The 14,383-nt window shown below is 50.3% G+C and overlaps 1 protein-coding gene across 3 annotated transcripts; it reads right to left on the bottom strand.

Annotated features, from left to right (window-relative positions):
• Positions 1–3,610: 3,610 nt before the first annotated feature.
• VGLL2 (vestigial like family member 2) lies at positions 3,611–10,988 on the bottom strand. 3 transcript variants are annotated; one of them, XM_068936453.1, is made up of 4 exons: positions 10,865–10,988; positions 8,022–8,313; positions 5,733–6,242; positions 3,611–4,740 (listed from the first exon to the last, which is right to left on the bottom strand). In XM_068936453.1, exons 1-4 carry the CDS (start codon positions 10,943–10,945, stop codon positions 4,700–4,702), a joined length of 924 nt encoding a protein of 307 aa, XP_068792554.1. In that variant the 5' UTR covers positions 10,946–10,988; the 3' UTR covers positions 3,611–4,699. The 3 variants fall into 3 exon arrangements, with proteins under 3 accessions (XP_068792554.1, XP_068792553.1, XP_068792555.1); XM_068936452.1 differs by having other exon boundaries at positions 4,606–4,902; XM_068936454.1 differs by lacking the exon at positions 10,865–10,988 and adding an exon at positions 10,661–10,729 and having other exon boundaries at positions 4,606–4,902.
• Between the last annotated feature and the right edge of the window lie 3,395 nt (positions 10,989–14,383).

Below are 14,383 nucleotides of genomic sequence, written 5' to 3'. Positions count from 1 at the left end.
GCCCCCAGCTGCAGCACCTCTGGGTTTGGGCTCTGCCCGTTTTGTGCATGTTAATCACAGATTATCCCTGCGTGCGGAGACAGTAGAGTCACAGCAAAACTGACTCCTCCTATACGCTTACAGATGGACCTGGAGAGGGGCATCCTTCTAGTCTGAGTTGCTGGTCGCTACAGTGAGTTTAGAGACCATTGTAACCATGGTGGGAACTAAATTAGCAGTTTGGCTCCCAAGGCCACAACCTCCAAGCTTCAGAATGGTGTGAAGTGAGGCATTTTATTTTTCTTTTTTTCTTTTTTTCTTTTTTTCTTTTTTTCTTTTTTCTTTTTTTCTTTTTTTCTTTTTTTCTTTTTTTCTTTCTCTCTTTTTTTCTTTCTCTCTTTCTCTCTTTCTCTCTTTCTCTCTTTCTCTCTTTCTCTCTTTCTCTCTTTCTCTCTTTCTCTCTTTCTCTCTTTCTCTCTTTTTCTCTTTTTCTCTTTTTCTCTTTTCTCTCTTTCTCTCTTTCTCTCTTTCTCTCTTTCTCTCTTTCTCTCTTTCTCTCTTTCTCTCTTTTTCTCTTTTTCTCTTTTTCTCTTTTTCTCTCTTTCTCTCTTTCTCTCTTTCTCTCTTTCTCTCTTTCTCTCTTTCTCTCTTTCTCTCTTTCTCTCTTTCTCTCTTTCTCTCTTTCTCTCTTTTTCTCTTTTTTCTCTTTTTTTTCTCTTTTTCTCTTTTTTTTCTCTTTTTCTCTTTTTTCTCTCTTTTTCTCTTTTTTTCTCTTTTTCTCTTTTTTTTCTCTTTTTCTCTTTTTTTTCTCTTTTTCTCTTTTTTTTCTCTTTTTCTCTTTTCTTTCTTTTTCTCTTTTCATTTTTTCCCTTTTCCTTCTTCCCTTTTCTTTTTTCATTGTCACTAACTAGCCCCTATTTCCCCTGCTTCCCTATGAAAAATTACCTAACCTACGAAGTAAATACCTCTGTACTCCAAATAATCACACCACAAAGTCTAGCTCCTTCTCCTGCTGCAACTGCTCCTCTGAGTGGCAGGCCAGGGAAGCCGGCCAGGACACCACAATCCCCCAGAGGAGCTGGCTCGCCTTCCTCCAATCAAAAGGGCATGTTAATTACAATCCTTGTCCAGAAAAAGCTGCATGAGAACTGTCAGTCAGAGCACCCTGATGCATCCAAAACCACCCGTAGCATTTTCATCCCTTCTAGGAAGGGACCAACCTTTAAGCCCTCGCTAGAACTTGTCATGAACTTAAATAGGACTTCAAAGGGAAAGCGAGAAGGGATAGCAGCCCCTCCTGACCCAAGGAGGAGACAGGACAGATACATTTCCCCGGAGACGGGCAGCACACAATCCACAGGAGGCATGGAGGATTATTCAGACCCTGCCTCTCCTCCCCACCTCCTCCTCCAGGGGCTCATATGGAAAACCCACTGGAAAAGAAGGCAGGAAGTAAGGAACAATATCTTAAACCTAGCTAGCATTAGCCAGCTGTGTCTACTGTAAATGCAAGAACACCTATATGTTTCTCTAAAGAGATCTATACTGCATTCTCCCAGTTGCTGCTATAAGCAAGCTCCTTGGTAAAGGTGGTGGAGATTGTGGCCATAAATAGTATAGCCAATCCCCACTTCCATCCTTTCCCTAAAAAAAAGAGCAGTATTTCCTTGTACTTTGCTAAGTTTCAGTTATTTTCTGCACGGGAAAGAAATGTCTGTAGTGCCCATCACCAGAGCTCACTCTACAAACCATTAAAAGTTGCTCACATTGAGCCCCGGCAGATACTCTCCCTATGCCTGACACTGCAACATTGCTGCAAAGCCAATTGCTTTACCTCCTTCCCCAGACTCTGCCCGAACAGGTTAGGAGATGCATGTGTTTGCTCCAGCTGGGCTAGTTTGTTTATTAGCTCCATAACTAGACAGCACAAGCCCCGTGGTGCTAACCTACGTGCGATCTTCACAAAATGGGCACCGTTAGTATCTGCCCTTTAGGCTGCAGGACTGGGCTCTTCCAGCCCCGCTCTTCTGTTGTATGACAAGCCTGTGGCATATAAGACACATGCTATATATATATGTAAGAACTGTTCCTTTGGTATTCACAGGCTACCTGCAAACATCCACAGGTAAGCAACTAACTTTGTGCTGGGTGCAGTCCCCCTAGGGACGGCAGCAGAACCCCCATGGAGGACAGCTCTGCAAGGATTAGCCAGAGTAGCGCTCAGATTGCAATCCCGCCAGAGTGGGAGCACTTTTTAAAAGTTGCTTATGAAGCACCTAACACCCTAAGCCACAGTCTTGGCTTTGGTGTTTGCCTGCTTTCACAATGCAACAATAATGAGCACTTGCGAGAACTGGTGTCGATACCAATAGTAGTGTATTCGTTGAATAAACTATCGTGCTTGAAAATGCTCCCATTCAAAAGGGATTGTAAGTACCAATGAAGTAAATGACTATTTTTTGCTTACACAAATGTTTTCAAATATATTTTGGCTGTATTGTCCAGTCCTCCTCATTATGAGGTGCAGAGGATAGAGAAAAAAAAGAAAGAAAAAAAGAAATAGTTGCAGTGGAGCACAGCTAACACTAGAGCTAGATTAATCTTTTCTTTCCTTAAAAAACTTTTAAAAAGTATAAAAAATAGCAAGTAGATGTTAACAAAGTGATACTGTCACCCCAAGCCTCTGCAACAATAAAGTTAGATGCCATTTTTAGTTACTCTTCTTCTGAAAAGTGCTGCTGCGTTCTTAACATGAACCGTAGAACATTTTTGGTTTAACTGGTAATATAAACCCTGAAGTCCTTCGCTTGCCCTCTGCAGCTTGTCTGGGATCTGGCTACTTGGAGGCCAAGGAGGAAATTCTCATGGGTATGTTTGGCTGAAAGAGTCACAGCAAGTCACCTGCTGCCATTTGCAGCGCTCTGGCTGGGGATGCTCTGCACACGCTGTGTTCCAGAGCAACTCCCTGCCAGCTCCCCGTAACATTTACTCATGCTACTTTATTTTATTCTTACTATTAAGATTCCTTTTCTTTCCCATAGCTGTAGTTATTGCTGAGCTGAAACCTAGGAGAGGCAACTTAGTTATTCATAGTGCCACCTCCAACACGTGATTAACGTTAACAGTAGTCTTCCCTCCCACGTTATGTCAAGAGTGCTGGAAGTTAACAAACTGTCTCGTCACAGTACAAAAGTTTATTTTCTACTGCATCGTTTGCTGAGGGACAGCCACTTCTCCCAGTGTCAAAAAGGTGACGTCAGGACTCTCCACTTGAATGCACCGAACTTTGTCAGTCCTCAAAGACATTACATTAAAAAAAAAAAGAACAAAGCAAAATATGATAGTGTTGGGATCAAATTCTTTACATGTAAAAAGCCAGCTTTTAGGTATAGGGGCAAATTGCCATTTCTTCACTGTTATTATTAATTAGTTATCACTCCGTAATAGTTAAAATCCCCTCTTCTATCAGGTCTGTTGAGAAATGTGTTGTTACACAATGGCATCCTTGCTTTAACCCGTCTTACAGATATATCATACACTAAAATATAGTATTGCTATACTCCTGCATTTTTTCTTCTTTTGTATTTATCACTATATTTTATACCCATGGAGAAAATATTTTGCACTGTTAGGATTTCTATTCAGCTTTAATGCAAAGTAATAAAATAACTCGCTTCATCCACACTACAGGAATTTTTACTGTTTCATCCGGAAGTTTCCAGTTTGCCTCATTTTTATTGTTATTTAGTTTTAATTCCTCAAAAAAGCACACAGGGTGAAAGAAGGAGATACTTTTAATGCAGCTTTCCTACACTTAAATAGACAACTTATTTCCCCCTTAAAAAAAAAAAAAACTACTAAAGTGACAAAATGACAGCAACACATAGACAAAGAGAAATATTAGAGGCAACCCAAACCTATTGTCCCTTATGTGCCTTTCCTTCTGGTGTTCCCCTTAAAGGCTGTCGGGTTGGGGTGGAGCAGTTTCTTCACATTTCTCCCCCTTCTCCTTTCTTTAATAGAAATAGAAAACCTTTAGTAGGTTTTTCTTTCACCATAAAATGTTTCTTGTAAAAAAAAAAAAAAAAAGGAGATATATCCAATGCAAATGTTGTGCCAAACGCTGAGAAGTGCCACCTTGGTTTTCATATTTCTGGAGTTTGAACAGTTGTCCCTGGAACAGCTGCATTTCTGTAAGCCCAAGGCAGGTGGCCCAAGCTAGACACTTGCCACTCATAACCACAAAGCTGAAAGATCTGACCAGTTTTTTGATAGTCCAAAAATGTTCAAGCACTCCCATCTTCTTCTCTTTTTACTTTTCTATAATGTAAAGTAAAAATCCAGTTCAAAATTGCTAAATAGTTTTCCCACATTGCTTTCAAGAAATAATTTTTCACTGCCATAAAAAAATATTCACACCACTAAAAAAAGAAGATTTCCTCTGTCCCCTGTAAGAAGACCAGTGGTTTTGCATCACCATCTGCGATGTCATTTGACTCTTTTAAAGTAGTCTGACTGCAGTTCTGGGTGTGGAATTTGTTTAAATAAAAGTTCAAAGTCTTTGGCTCTCCTCTTTCAACAGAAGGATTGTCCTCTCCAAAATGAGTCTAAAGTACCATCCTTGCATTGCCAGGTTGTTTTAAGTCCCGTTGTCTTTCCCCGAGTTGCAGGGCCACGGTGGGCTTGGAAAAGGGCAAGGGGGAGGCTTTGAGGCAGCAGATCAGCTGAGAAGGGATCCACCACAGAAGGAGTAACGTCGAGCTGCAAACCAAGACCAGAAGCTGTTACAAACTGACCCGATTTCGGCTCTGAATGTCACCATGTCTAACAGGCAGAGATCTACAGGGGAGAGCCAGGGGAAGAGGAGTGAAGGACAGCTCTAAAACCAGTATAGATCCTTGCTTTTATCCTGAGGCTGCAAACCTGAGAATGGAGAGAAGAAAAAAAAAAGGGAAAAAGAAAAATAGGTATAGGCACTTAGGACAGAGAAAGACAAACTTCATTACTGCCGCAAGAGGTCAGAGACTCCCAAGCGCTGGAAGGAAGCAGCAAAGAGAAGAACCCAAACTAAACCAGAGACAGATGCACATCCCTTCTCACCTAGCGTGAGGCCACTGTGAGGAGCCCTTTGTGGATGGAGTAATCAAACTGTAGTAAGAAGAAGAAGGGACTTTCCCTGTCTCCACCACCGCTGCCTTGGGAACTGCTTGTGCTGGCTGTGCCTATGTCACCTTCCTGTCCCTACTGTGGCGCCCGGCCTTACGTCCAGGCACCTGACCAGGCCTGAGATTCCAACACCAACCTGCAATTCTGCCTTCCTTTCAAAAAGTGGGAGAAAAAATAAGGAGAGCCTAGAAATGAACCTTCAATTTTATGGCTGTCTGCACTTGTGCCCCTAGGTCAGCCCATGGAGGGAGGGAGCCCTTGGGGTGGCTCTGGTCTGCTCCCAGCTCTCACTGCTTAACACAAGAGAAGGGCCAAGGCCAGGATGAGACCAGTTTAAAGCGGTCAGCTTCTTCAGGCCATGTCTGGCCCAAGAGTCTCCTGAGAGGGCCACCAAGGACAGAGCTCAGGTGTCTGCCATGAGACCTCTCTCTCCCCTACTTTATTTACCCAAAGCAGCACCCCAGCTCCCCCTCCGCAAGGGCTACTTCCCTGTCACCTTAAGGATAGCCAGTCAGGGGGTAGGCGACAGGGGGCTGTGGTCGAGCTCAGCTGGGGGCTGCCCAAAGGGGCCAAGAGAAGCTCTTTACCTGCATCCACGTTGAGGCCAAGGCTCTGTGCCATGTCCCCTGTGGTGTTGGGGAAGGGTCCCGGTGTTGTCCAGGCTGCAGCGGCCCCCGCCTCGCTCTTGCCCAGTTCGCACTGGGGGCTGACTGGCGTGGGCACGGAGGCAGGCGTGAGGCGGTGGGGGCGGACGGAGGCAGTGGGCACTAGCAGCGAGCCGTAGCGGGGGTCAAAGTGGGGCCCGTAGACCTCGTGCATGGCGGCAGGGCGGGGGTAGGCAGTGCTCTGTGTCCCGATGTAGGGGTGGTGGTGGTGGTGGTGGTGGTGGTGGGCATGGTGCCAGGGCTCGGGGCCGCCCTGGTGCAGGTGACCGTGCAGTGAGGCTGGTGAGTAGGGGTCGGCAGCGGCGAAGGGTAGCTCGCTGTGGGCGGCAGCCGCCAAGGGGCTGCTCAGGGTGGCAGGGACAGAGGAGGGCTGGTACGTGCTGTTCCAGAAGGACGGTGGGAAGCTGCGCTGGCTCATGGGAAAGGAGCCGTCTAGGTAAAGAGAGTGGGACGGGGGAGACAGTGAAAGAGGAAAATCAGCATGAACACCCAGGGAGCACGGATCTCCTTTCCCCAGGGCTCTGCCCCTCCCTGGAGCACCCACTCAAAACCATACCCTCCAATTCCCTTTATCCCCCAAACAACGGCCAAACACAAGAAGTTCCTCTGGATGAATACAGATACCTCTCCGGCTAAACATCCAACAGACCTAGCCCAGAGCTTATCCCTGGAACTGGAACAATTTGCTCCAGGTTTCTTTTGGTGAGTATTTAAGGAAAAAACTTATCCAAGGTGAGGGATGTCTCTTTTCCTGAATAGTGGAAACTAAGTTGGAAACTACTGCCCCACAGTAGTTTCCAGGGTTGGGTTTTTTTCCTGTTCGTTTTGTAATAGTCTCCTTATCTACACATTTACAGCCTGCACCTTGGAGGATGCCTGACCCTGCCAGGAAACCAGTTGCTTCTCAGTGCAATTTTGAAGCAGGCAGGAGCAGGACGAGATTTGACTAGGGCTCAGCACAAATTTTCTGAACACCTGAGCGCAATTTCCCCTTCTACTACACCGGATTTATGCCTGGTTATATTAACATATAGTTGGAAAGCATTTTGCAGATCTTATTAGGACTGGCAGGGCAGAGGACCCTGCATTTTCGTCACCTGTTAAGCAGTGGGCAAGATGGAATAGTGATTATTAATAGCATAGACAGAGATGTTAAGCATTATTGATTGGGAATGCTGTGCATTCTGGAGACAAATAAAAACGTGCTCGTAACACACATCTGCCAGGGAGGTACGCCAGCTCTGCGCCTCTGGCATTGCTCAGGGGAAAGGGAAATGGTTCAGTACGGGCAAGGAAATCTCCTCTCCTGCCATCAATTCCAGTGCTGAATATTTTTCACTCGTAAAATATTTCAACTAGTATTCCAACCTTATTAACTACCGACAGGAATTCACGGAGAGGCTGGGAAATCTTCAGGCGGGCTCTCGGCTGGGCAGGGAGCCCCGCCGGGGAGGGCCCCCGAAAATCCAGCAGTGCCGACGCTGGGCGGCTCGGAGGGCAGAGGAGAAACTACGGGGAAGTTTAACTCCGGGTGTCCTCCGGGTGTCCCCACGAGTCGGGCGAGGGCAAAACCGGCCGCGGCTGGGAGGGCTCGGCGGCCGCCCCGCGCAGCGCGCCGCGGGAAGCTGCGCGGCAGGCTGTTTGCAAGCCTCCCTTTTCTACGATTTCGGGTCCTTGTCTCTGCTCCAGGACCAACCGAGGCGGTGCTAGGCGCAGGGAGAGATTTAGGGACGTAAATAATTTGCTTTTTAAATGTGGCAGGCTGGTGAAATCGTTTTCACTTTTTTTTTTCGGTTTGTTCCGCTTAAAATCTTCGATTATCAACGTAGTAAGCGTAAAGCTGCCCTGGCAGAGACCTGCGGGAGCGGGGGGGGGGCTCTTTCCAGCGCTGCTGGTCCTGCACTTCGCGCTTCCCTTCGAGTTTCGTTGAGTTTTGTTTCCCTTTTGCAGCCCCTGGAAAAGGGGAAAAGGGCCGCCCGCGGCTCAAGGACCCTTCTCTACAAGCGCGAAAACCGGCGCTTGCCCCGCGCCTCCTCCGGGGGCGGGTGGGGGGGGGGGAAGGGGGAAACACCAGCCCCGAGCACCCTCCCTCCCCGCCGCTGCGCCGGGCCCCCGGCTGCGTGCGCCGGAGCGCGGGCAGGACACGACTCTGCGCGGTCCTGCCCTGCGCGGCGCTGCCCTGCGCGGCCCTGCGCGGCGCCCTGCGCTCACCCCGCCAGGAGCCGGCGTTCCGCGCCGCCTTCGCGCTGCCGAGCGAGAAGCTGCTGGGCTGGCTGAGCGCCCGGCTGAAGTGCTCGTCCACCACGGCGCTGATGTCCCCCTGGAAGTAGGTGAAGAGGACGCACCGGGAGTTGATGTACTCGGCCTCGGGGGGTCGCTCCTTCTCGGGGCTGCAGTCCTCTTCCTTGATGCTGGCCGGGGCATGGCTGGAGAAGGAGCTGCTGGTGCTGGCGCTGCTGGCGCTCTCCGGAGCTTCTTGCATTTTGGAGTAAAAGGCGAGTTTCTGTGGGGCGGTGGGGGAAGGAGGGGAGAAGGGAGGGAAAAAAACACAGCCGGTCATGCCGTGCAGCGGAGCGGGGGGCACTGGCCGCAGGTCCGGCTGGCCCTGCCTGTGCCGGGCGAGATGCGGCGCCGGGCCCGCTCCCGCAACGTGCCCCGAGGATGCGAGAGCCGCCTCGCCCCCACGGGGCCTGCCAGCGAGGGGGCTCCAGCAGCAACTCGTCGTCCCTCCCCCCGGCCCATCGCTGCATGTCTGCACCCCCACGTCCCGAGGGGGCAGCGGGGAGCCTGCAAAGGCGCCTGGGGCTCCGACCCCGGGAGATGTCGACGCGGCTGGAGCAAGTCAGCCCCGTGCGGGGCAGAGACCGCGGCCAGACAGGGCTGCTAAAGCAGAGGCGGGTTGAGCTCCCAGCCCGGAGCCCCGCACACGAAGGCGTTTTCCGGCCGGCTGTCGGGGCACTGCGGTCGCTGAGGGGGCGAAATGCAGGGCTCGGGGGCAGCGGGCGCCAGCTCGGCTCCGGCGGGTGGCAGGCGCACGGCGGCCCCTCACCGGCCCCTCGCGGCCCCGGGCAGCAGCGGGGAAAGGCGAGCGCCGCTCGGCCCCCGGCTCGCAGAAATGTGACTTGCCGACAAGATCTGCCCCCAAAGAGTGTCCTGAAAACCACAGCGGCGAGGAGGAGAAAGGGGGAAAAAAGGCTGGCAGCCTCAAACACATTTCAGGGCGAAAAGCATTTTCTTGGCAAGCAAGAAGCTCCAGGTATTTCCTACAAGATTAGACCGTTTTTACTGGATTCCGTTGAGGGGAAAAAAAGAAAGAAGAAAAAAAAAGAGCATTCAGAAGTTTGCTGGATGATTCCCGTGCTCTCTTTATCCACGTTTGCGTGTCTGCAGCTGCCGGGAGATTCTTAGAAATGAGCGATGGGCCGCGGAGCCGGGCTGGGCGCTGCGGGCGGAGCGGCGCTGGGCCGGGCCGGGCTGGGCCGGGCCGGGCCGGGCGGCGGGGAAGCACCGGTGAGGGCGGCCGGCCGGGAGCCGAGTCAGCGTCCGGGGCCAAGACACGCGAGATATTTAATAATATCACTCCTTCATGATGTCCGTCTTTCCACTTGGCTCCCGGCTCGGCCATTGAGGTAATAATCATCCCTCTAAATAATGTCACGGAGCACTGGGGAGGGGGAGAAGCAAGGTGGGGGAAGACATCATTTGCTATTTGTAACAGGTATTCCTGGCCCTGTGCCAGGCGCTGGAGGTGGGTCACGGAGCCCCGTGTCACACGGGCTGCACCACGCCGGGGGCTGCGCAGAGCCGCGGGGGGCGAAGCGGAGCGGGGCCGCCTGGCCCCGGCCCTGCAGGGCCGGAGCCGCCGCCCGCCGGGGACCCGGGGTGCTTCTGTCTCTATCGATCCCCTTTTTCGTTTGCTGGGATATCTCGCTTTCCATTTCTAAAAGGAATAAGATGGAGGGGGAGGAAAAGAGAAACCCAGAGCTAGAAAGTATTGTCCAGCAGGTGCAGCCCGGGCAAAATGATCTGGGATCTCGATGGGACAGTGTACACCCTGGGGTGCAAAGTTCCCGACGAACTTTTTATGCAACGAAATACTCCCGCATCTGGCAGTATCAGTTTATCGAAATCCTGGGATTTTTCGATACCCGCGATAACCTGGCCTGAGCTGCACGCAGCTCGGCGGCGAGACCGTATTTCCAGCCACAAAACCTCCGGGTGTATTTCGAAGGCGATCGCCGCCGCCGGGCTCCCCGTGGGGCCGCGCCACGCCGTGCCGTGCCGTGCCGTGCCGTGCCGTGCCGTGCCGTGCCGGGGCCGCTGTGCCGGCCCCAGGAGCGGGGAGCATCCTCGGGAGCCGGCCGCCCCCGCCCCGAAGCCTTGCGCACCCCTCGGAGCCGGGGCTTCCTCCTCGCAAACCAGCCGGAGAAACCCGACAGCTTCCTCCTCGGGGCTCCGAGACACTCTCACATCCCTCCTCGCCCCCTTCCAGAGGGAAAATCTGGAGCGTCCCCCTTGGCCCCACATCGCAGAGGGGTGGTAAAATAGCAGCCCGAAGTCAGGCCTGGCAAGGCTTTTCCCCGCGGCAGCTGCGGGATACCCCCGCCGCCGCTCGCCACCCCCGGCCCCGAGGCACCGGCATCGCTGCCTGCCTCCACCCCTCTCACCCAACCCCCCCCCCCCCCCCCGCGGCGCTCCGCTGGAGCCCGTCCCGGAGAAAGCAAGAAAAAAGATCTCCCCAAACCGCACAAGAAAAAAAGAAAAAAAAAAACTATCGAAAAACCCGTCGAGGGTTAAAATCCCGCTCCCGAAGCAGCTCGCAGACCGTAAATCGCCGCCGGCGGACATACCCTGGGCGAGCAGCCGGCCGAGCCCCGCGCAAAGGTGGGATGCAGTTCTGCTCCGATCACCATCGCAGCCTCCCAGATCTTCCCCCACCCTTTCCCCTCCCCTTCTCCTTTTCCCTTTTTCCTTTTGGTAAGGCCCCAGACGGCCATTCTCCAGATGACACCCCTCCCACCCGGTGCCTCTTCACCGCTGCCCCCCGCACATACCTGGTGGTAGGGGCTGTAGGCTGCTGCGAAGTACGGCTGGGGAGGGCCGTAGACTTGGTACATAACATCCAAACAGCTCATGGCTGAGCGCGGCGGATAATAATTTTTTTTGTCATCAACTCGCGTTGTGCGGAGCGGAGCAGTGCTTCGCGGGAGGGAGGTTCCCGGGGGTTAAGAGGCACCACTCACTGGTGGGAGGAGTGAGGGGGGGGCACGAAACCGCGCTGCGCCGAGGCGACAACCCCCTCCCGTCCCTCCTTCCCTGCCGCCCTCGCTATAGCGCGGTTCCCTCCCGGCGCTCAGACGCCCGCATACGCGCCGGGCGGGCGGAGGGGCTCCGCGGGCGCCGGGGCGTTTCGGGCCTCCTCCGCGGTGGGCAGCGGCCGGGGCCGCTTCCCGCGCGTCGGCGGCTCCCAGCGCGGCGCGGTGCGGTGCTCGGCGCGCCCGGCTGCCCCGACAGCGCCGCGGCGGCCCTTCCCCGCGCCGGGTGGGGATGCGGCGGCGGCCCGCGACCCGCGCCCAGACCCGCGTGGGTCGCGCTGTCTAACGCAGTGCGCGTCCGCCGGCGGTGCGGCGCCGGCCGGGCAAAGAGGGGCGAAGCGGGGCTCGCCGGGCGGGGAGCTGGGGTGACTCCGGCCGCGGCGCCCCGTGGCAGCCACGTGCGAGCCCGTGCCGCCGCGAAAGTGCCAGAAGCTTAAAGGGCTGATAAACCAAGGCAGGAAAAGGTTGAGCTGTCTCAGCAGGAGGAATCTGCTCAGAAAGTCTGGAGAACGACCGATTCCAGGAGCGGCGATTCTTTCGCCTTTACCAGGAACTAGAACAACGCTTGCGCACGTGAAAAAGAACAAAATATCGTGAAGGTAAACTGGATGCAGGCCACAGCTTTCTGTGGCGAGCTGCACACACAGCCATAACGTTGATGAATGCATCTCAACCCTTAATTCTGACGACGCGACATAGGCGGGAGACTAGTCTGTAACACAGAGGTGTAAGTTCTCATTTCACTACCAACCCTTTGAAACGTTCGGATTCATAGCATGGGTCAAAAGAAATCCATGTGAAAAGAGACCCATTTTTTGTTATTTTTAAGCATATATAATAAAGCCAACAAAAATACAGAAAAAAAAGGAAAGGAAACAAAAAATGTGCTTTTTGCTTGTTGATTATTTGCAAAATTATGGAAAAAATCTAATAATAATGAGCATTTCGAATTTTGAAGACCTTGAATTCTTTAACTGAATTTTCTACAAAAATCCTTATACTTAAAAAATGAACTTTTGTCTATTGCTCTAAAAATTGTATTACTTATATTCCAAATGCTATGAATTGTTCTGAATGCTTATCCTTGACAAAAATAATAGTTCAGTGTCTAATAAGTATAAATTTAAAATCTTTCCATTCCTGGCGCAAATTCATATTTCAAACATTTCTTTCCTCCCTCCATCAGTTCTGTAAATCTATTTTTCATACTGATCTCCACTGGGAACTGAATGGCTGCACAGTTCAGCCCTAGCCCAGCTCCTTTCCCTATCAGAGCAAATTTCATGTCAGTGGTTGAGAAGTGAACAAGAAGAACTGTAAATGTTAGGCCTTAAAAAAGAAATGCATCTCATTCGCTACCATTTTATCTCTGTAGAAGTAAATAGAGAGAAGCAGCAAAGTAAAGACTCAGTCTGTGGCTGGCGCCCATCAAAATAAGGCAGTCTGCTAAGGAACAGCCCCTCCACTCCTTGTAGCAGGAGACTGAAGGTTCTCACTTGGGACCATGGGACCTCACTTGTGCTACTTGTGCTGCGGCTCTCCTGAGAGGTAGGGCAGGCTGGCAGCTTGAATGCCACCTTTCCCGCGGTGGAGAGATCTATATGCACATTTCAAAGGTAACAGTATGCGGGGTGGTATGCAAAATGATATCCATTTCTCAGAAGGCAAGTCTGCTTCAAATATATACTCTAAAAGACACAAGATACTTTCCTGCTCCTTATACAAGCTCTTCATAAGCAACTTAGTGCAAAACCAAGCGGTAATACCTGACACTTGCCAAGGCAAAGCATTTGCTTCATATAAAGAAAGAAAGAAAAAGCAACAAATTGTAAAAGCAATGCATGGTGCTGTGTGCTGTGATGCGGCAAATAGTCTAGGCTGTGTACTCCAGAGAATCTCTCCTTCAGGGCTGAATGTGGTGGACTTACTTCACGCTCAAGTACATGTCAGTGGAATTAGATCTGATGATGCGGTTTGATGTGGACTCTGCTTCTTTTATAAACAGCTATTTGATTGAAAATTAGGCTAATGTAAGACAAGCAAACTCGAGAGCTTTAATGCAGAGAATTACAAGCATTCATGAAAAAGTGCTGGTATTATTTTGCCTTTTCAATGCACTATGTGAAATCAGTCCTTCTATAGGAGATTATCCTGGAAACCAGGGGTCAAAAACTATCACTAATGATCTCACTGCATATTTCCAGTTATATATAAATAGTTTTTCTTGATTCTAACTAAAGAATTTTAGGTGGGCTGAGTCACATAAGGAGCTACAAAGGCTTGGAAAAGAGAGCTGAGACGTATCTCCCAGAGAAAAATCACGGCAGCAGTGAGGGAAAGAACACTTTTAGGAAGGATATGTGTTAGAACGGGCTGTGTATCATTAAAACACTGACATGGGCCTCGTCCTATGGTCATACGCTGGTAATGTTTCACAGCAGTAATGTTTTACTTATACCGTCCTGTTTTGTAGCGTATTGTTAGGAACAAAGAATTATGCGTTCTGATAATTAGAAGGATGAAAAAAATTACAGCTTTATTTGGAAAAAAAATCTTATAAAGCAATTCAAAGTTATCGTCTAAGTACCCTTTCACAAAAGAAGAACTGGGCGTTACTATGCATGGCTCAATGGACAAGCAAACAAATCATCAAATAAAGCACTAACATCTGTAAAAACTGGAACAAAAAAGTAAAGAAAATATGATAGCCCAAATATATTTGTTGCTTACCTTCCCTGGAAATAAGACATCCGATGCCAACATGTCCACTCAGTCTGCAAAAGTTTGACCAGAGAATCTCATGTTTAATCTGGAGATGAAATATTTATAATGCCAGAAGTGAACTCTCTCTTCTTGAATCTGATCACATATTTGCTTCATGCATTGATAATACACTTTGTTGCAAGCTCATAAAAGTCTCTGCTGATTAAATTACAGTATTTCAGAAAGGCATGCTGTCTTGACTGGAAGACATCATGAAATGATTGGAAAATTTAGCCCTTCCTCCAGCAGTTTGTTGTTGTGCTTAACTGTTTTCAGTGTTTCTCACTTCTAGTTTGAGTTGGTCTGGCTTCAGCTTCCAGCTGTTGGTTCTTGTAATGGCTTACCTCACTTAGCTAAAAAGCTCTTTCATATGTAGTGTTTTCTCCTATAAAATTTATTTTATTCCACATAATCACTTTTTTCCCTGCCAACTACACAGATCCAGCTCCTTAAGTTTCTAAGGCAATTTCTTCACTCTCAGATATTTTCTGTAGC

Source organism: Struthio camelus, chromosome 3 (genome assembly GCF_040807025.1).
Source record: "Struthio camelus isolate bStrCam1 chromosome 3, bStrCam1.hap1, whole genome shotgun sequence".
Classification (NCBI taxonomy): domain Eukaryota; kingdom Metazoa; phylum Chordata; class Aves; order Struthioniformes; family Struthionidae; genus Struthio; species Struthio camelus.
Note: the sequence above shows the minus strand (reverse complement) of the source record. Positions and strands in the feature narration are given on the sequence as shown.

Bases quoted from the DNA above. Each gene is read 5' to 3' on its own strand.
- VGLL2 (XM_068936452.1), bottom strand. From the start codon at position 10,945: ATGAGCTGTTTGGATGTTATGTACCAAGTCTACGGCCCTCCCCAGCCG. The intron at 8,314-10,864 runs GTATGTGCGGGG...ACCGCCCCACAG, and splicing joins CCTACAGCCCCTACCACCAG to AAACTCGCCTTTTACTCCAA. The intron at 4,903-5,732 runs GTAAAGAGCTTC...CTCCATTCTCAG, and splicing joins TGGCCTCAACGTGGATGCAG to GTTTGCAGCCTCAGGATAAA.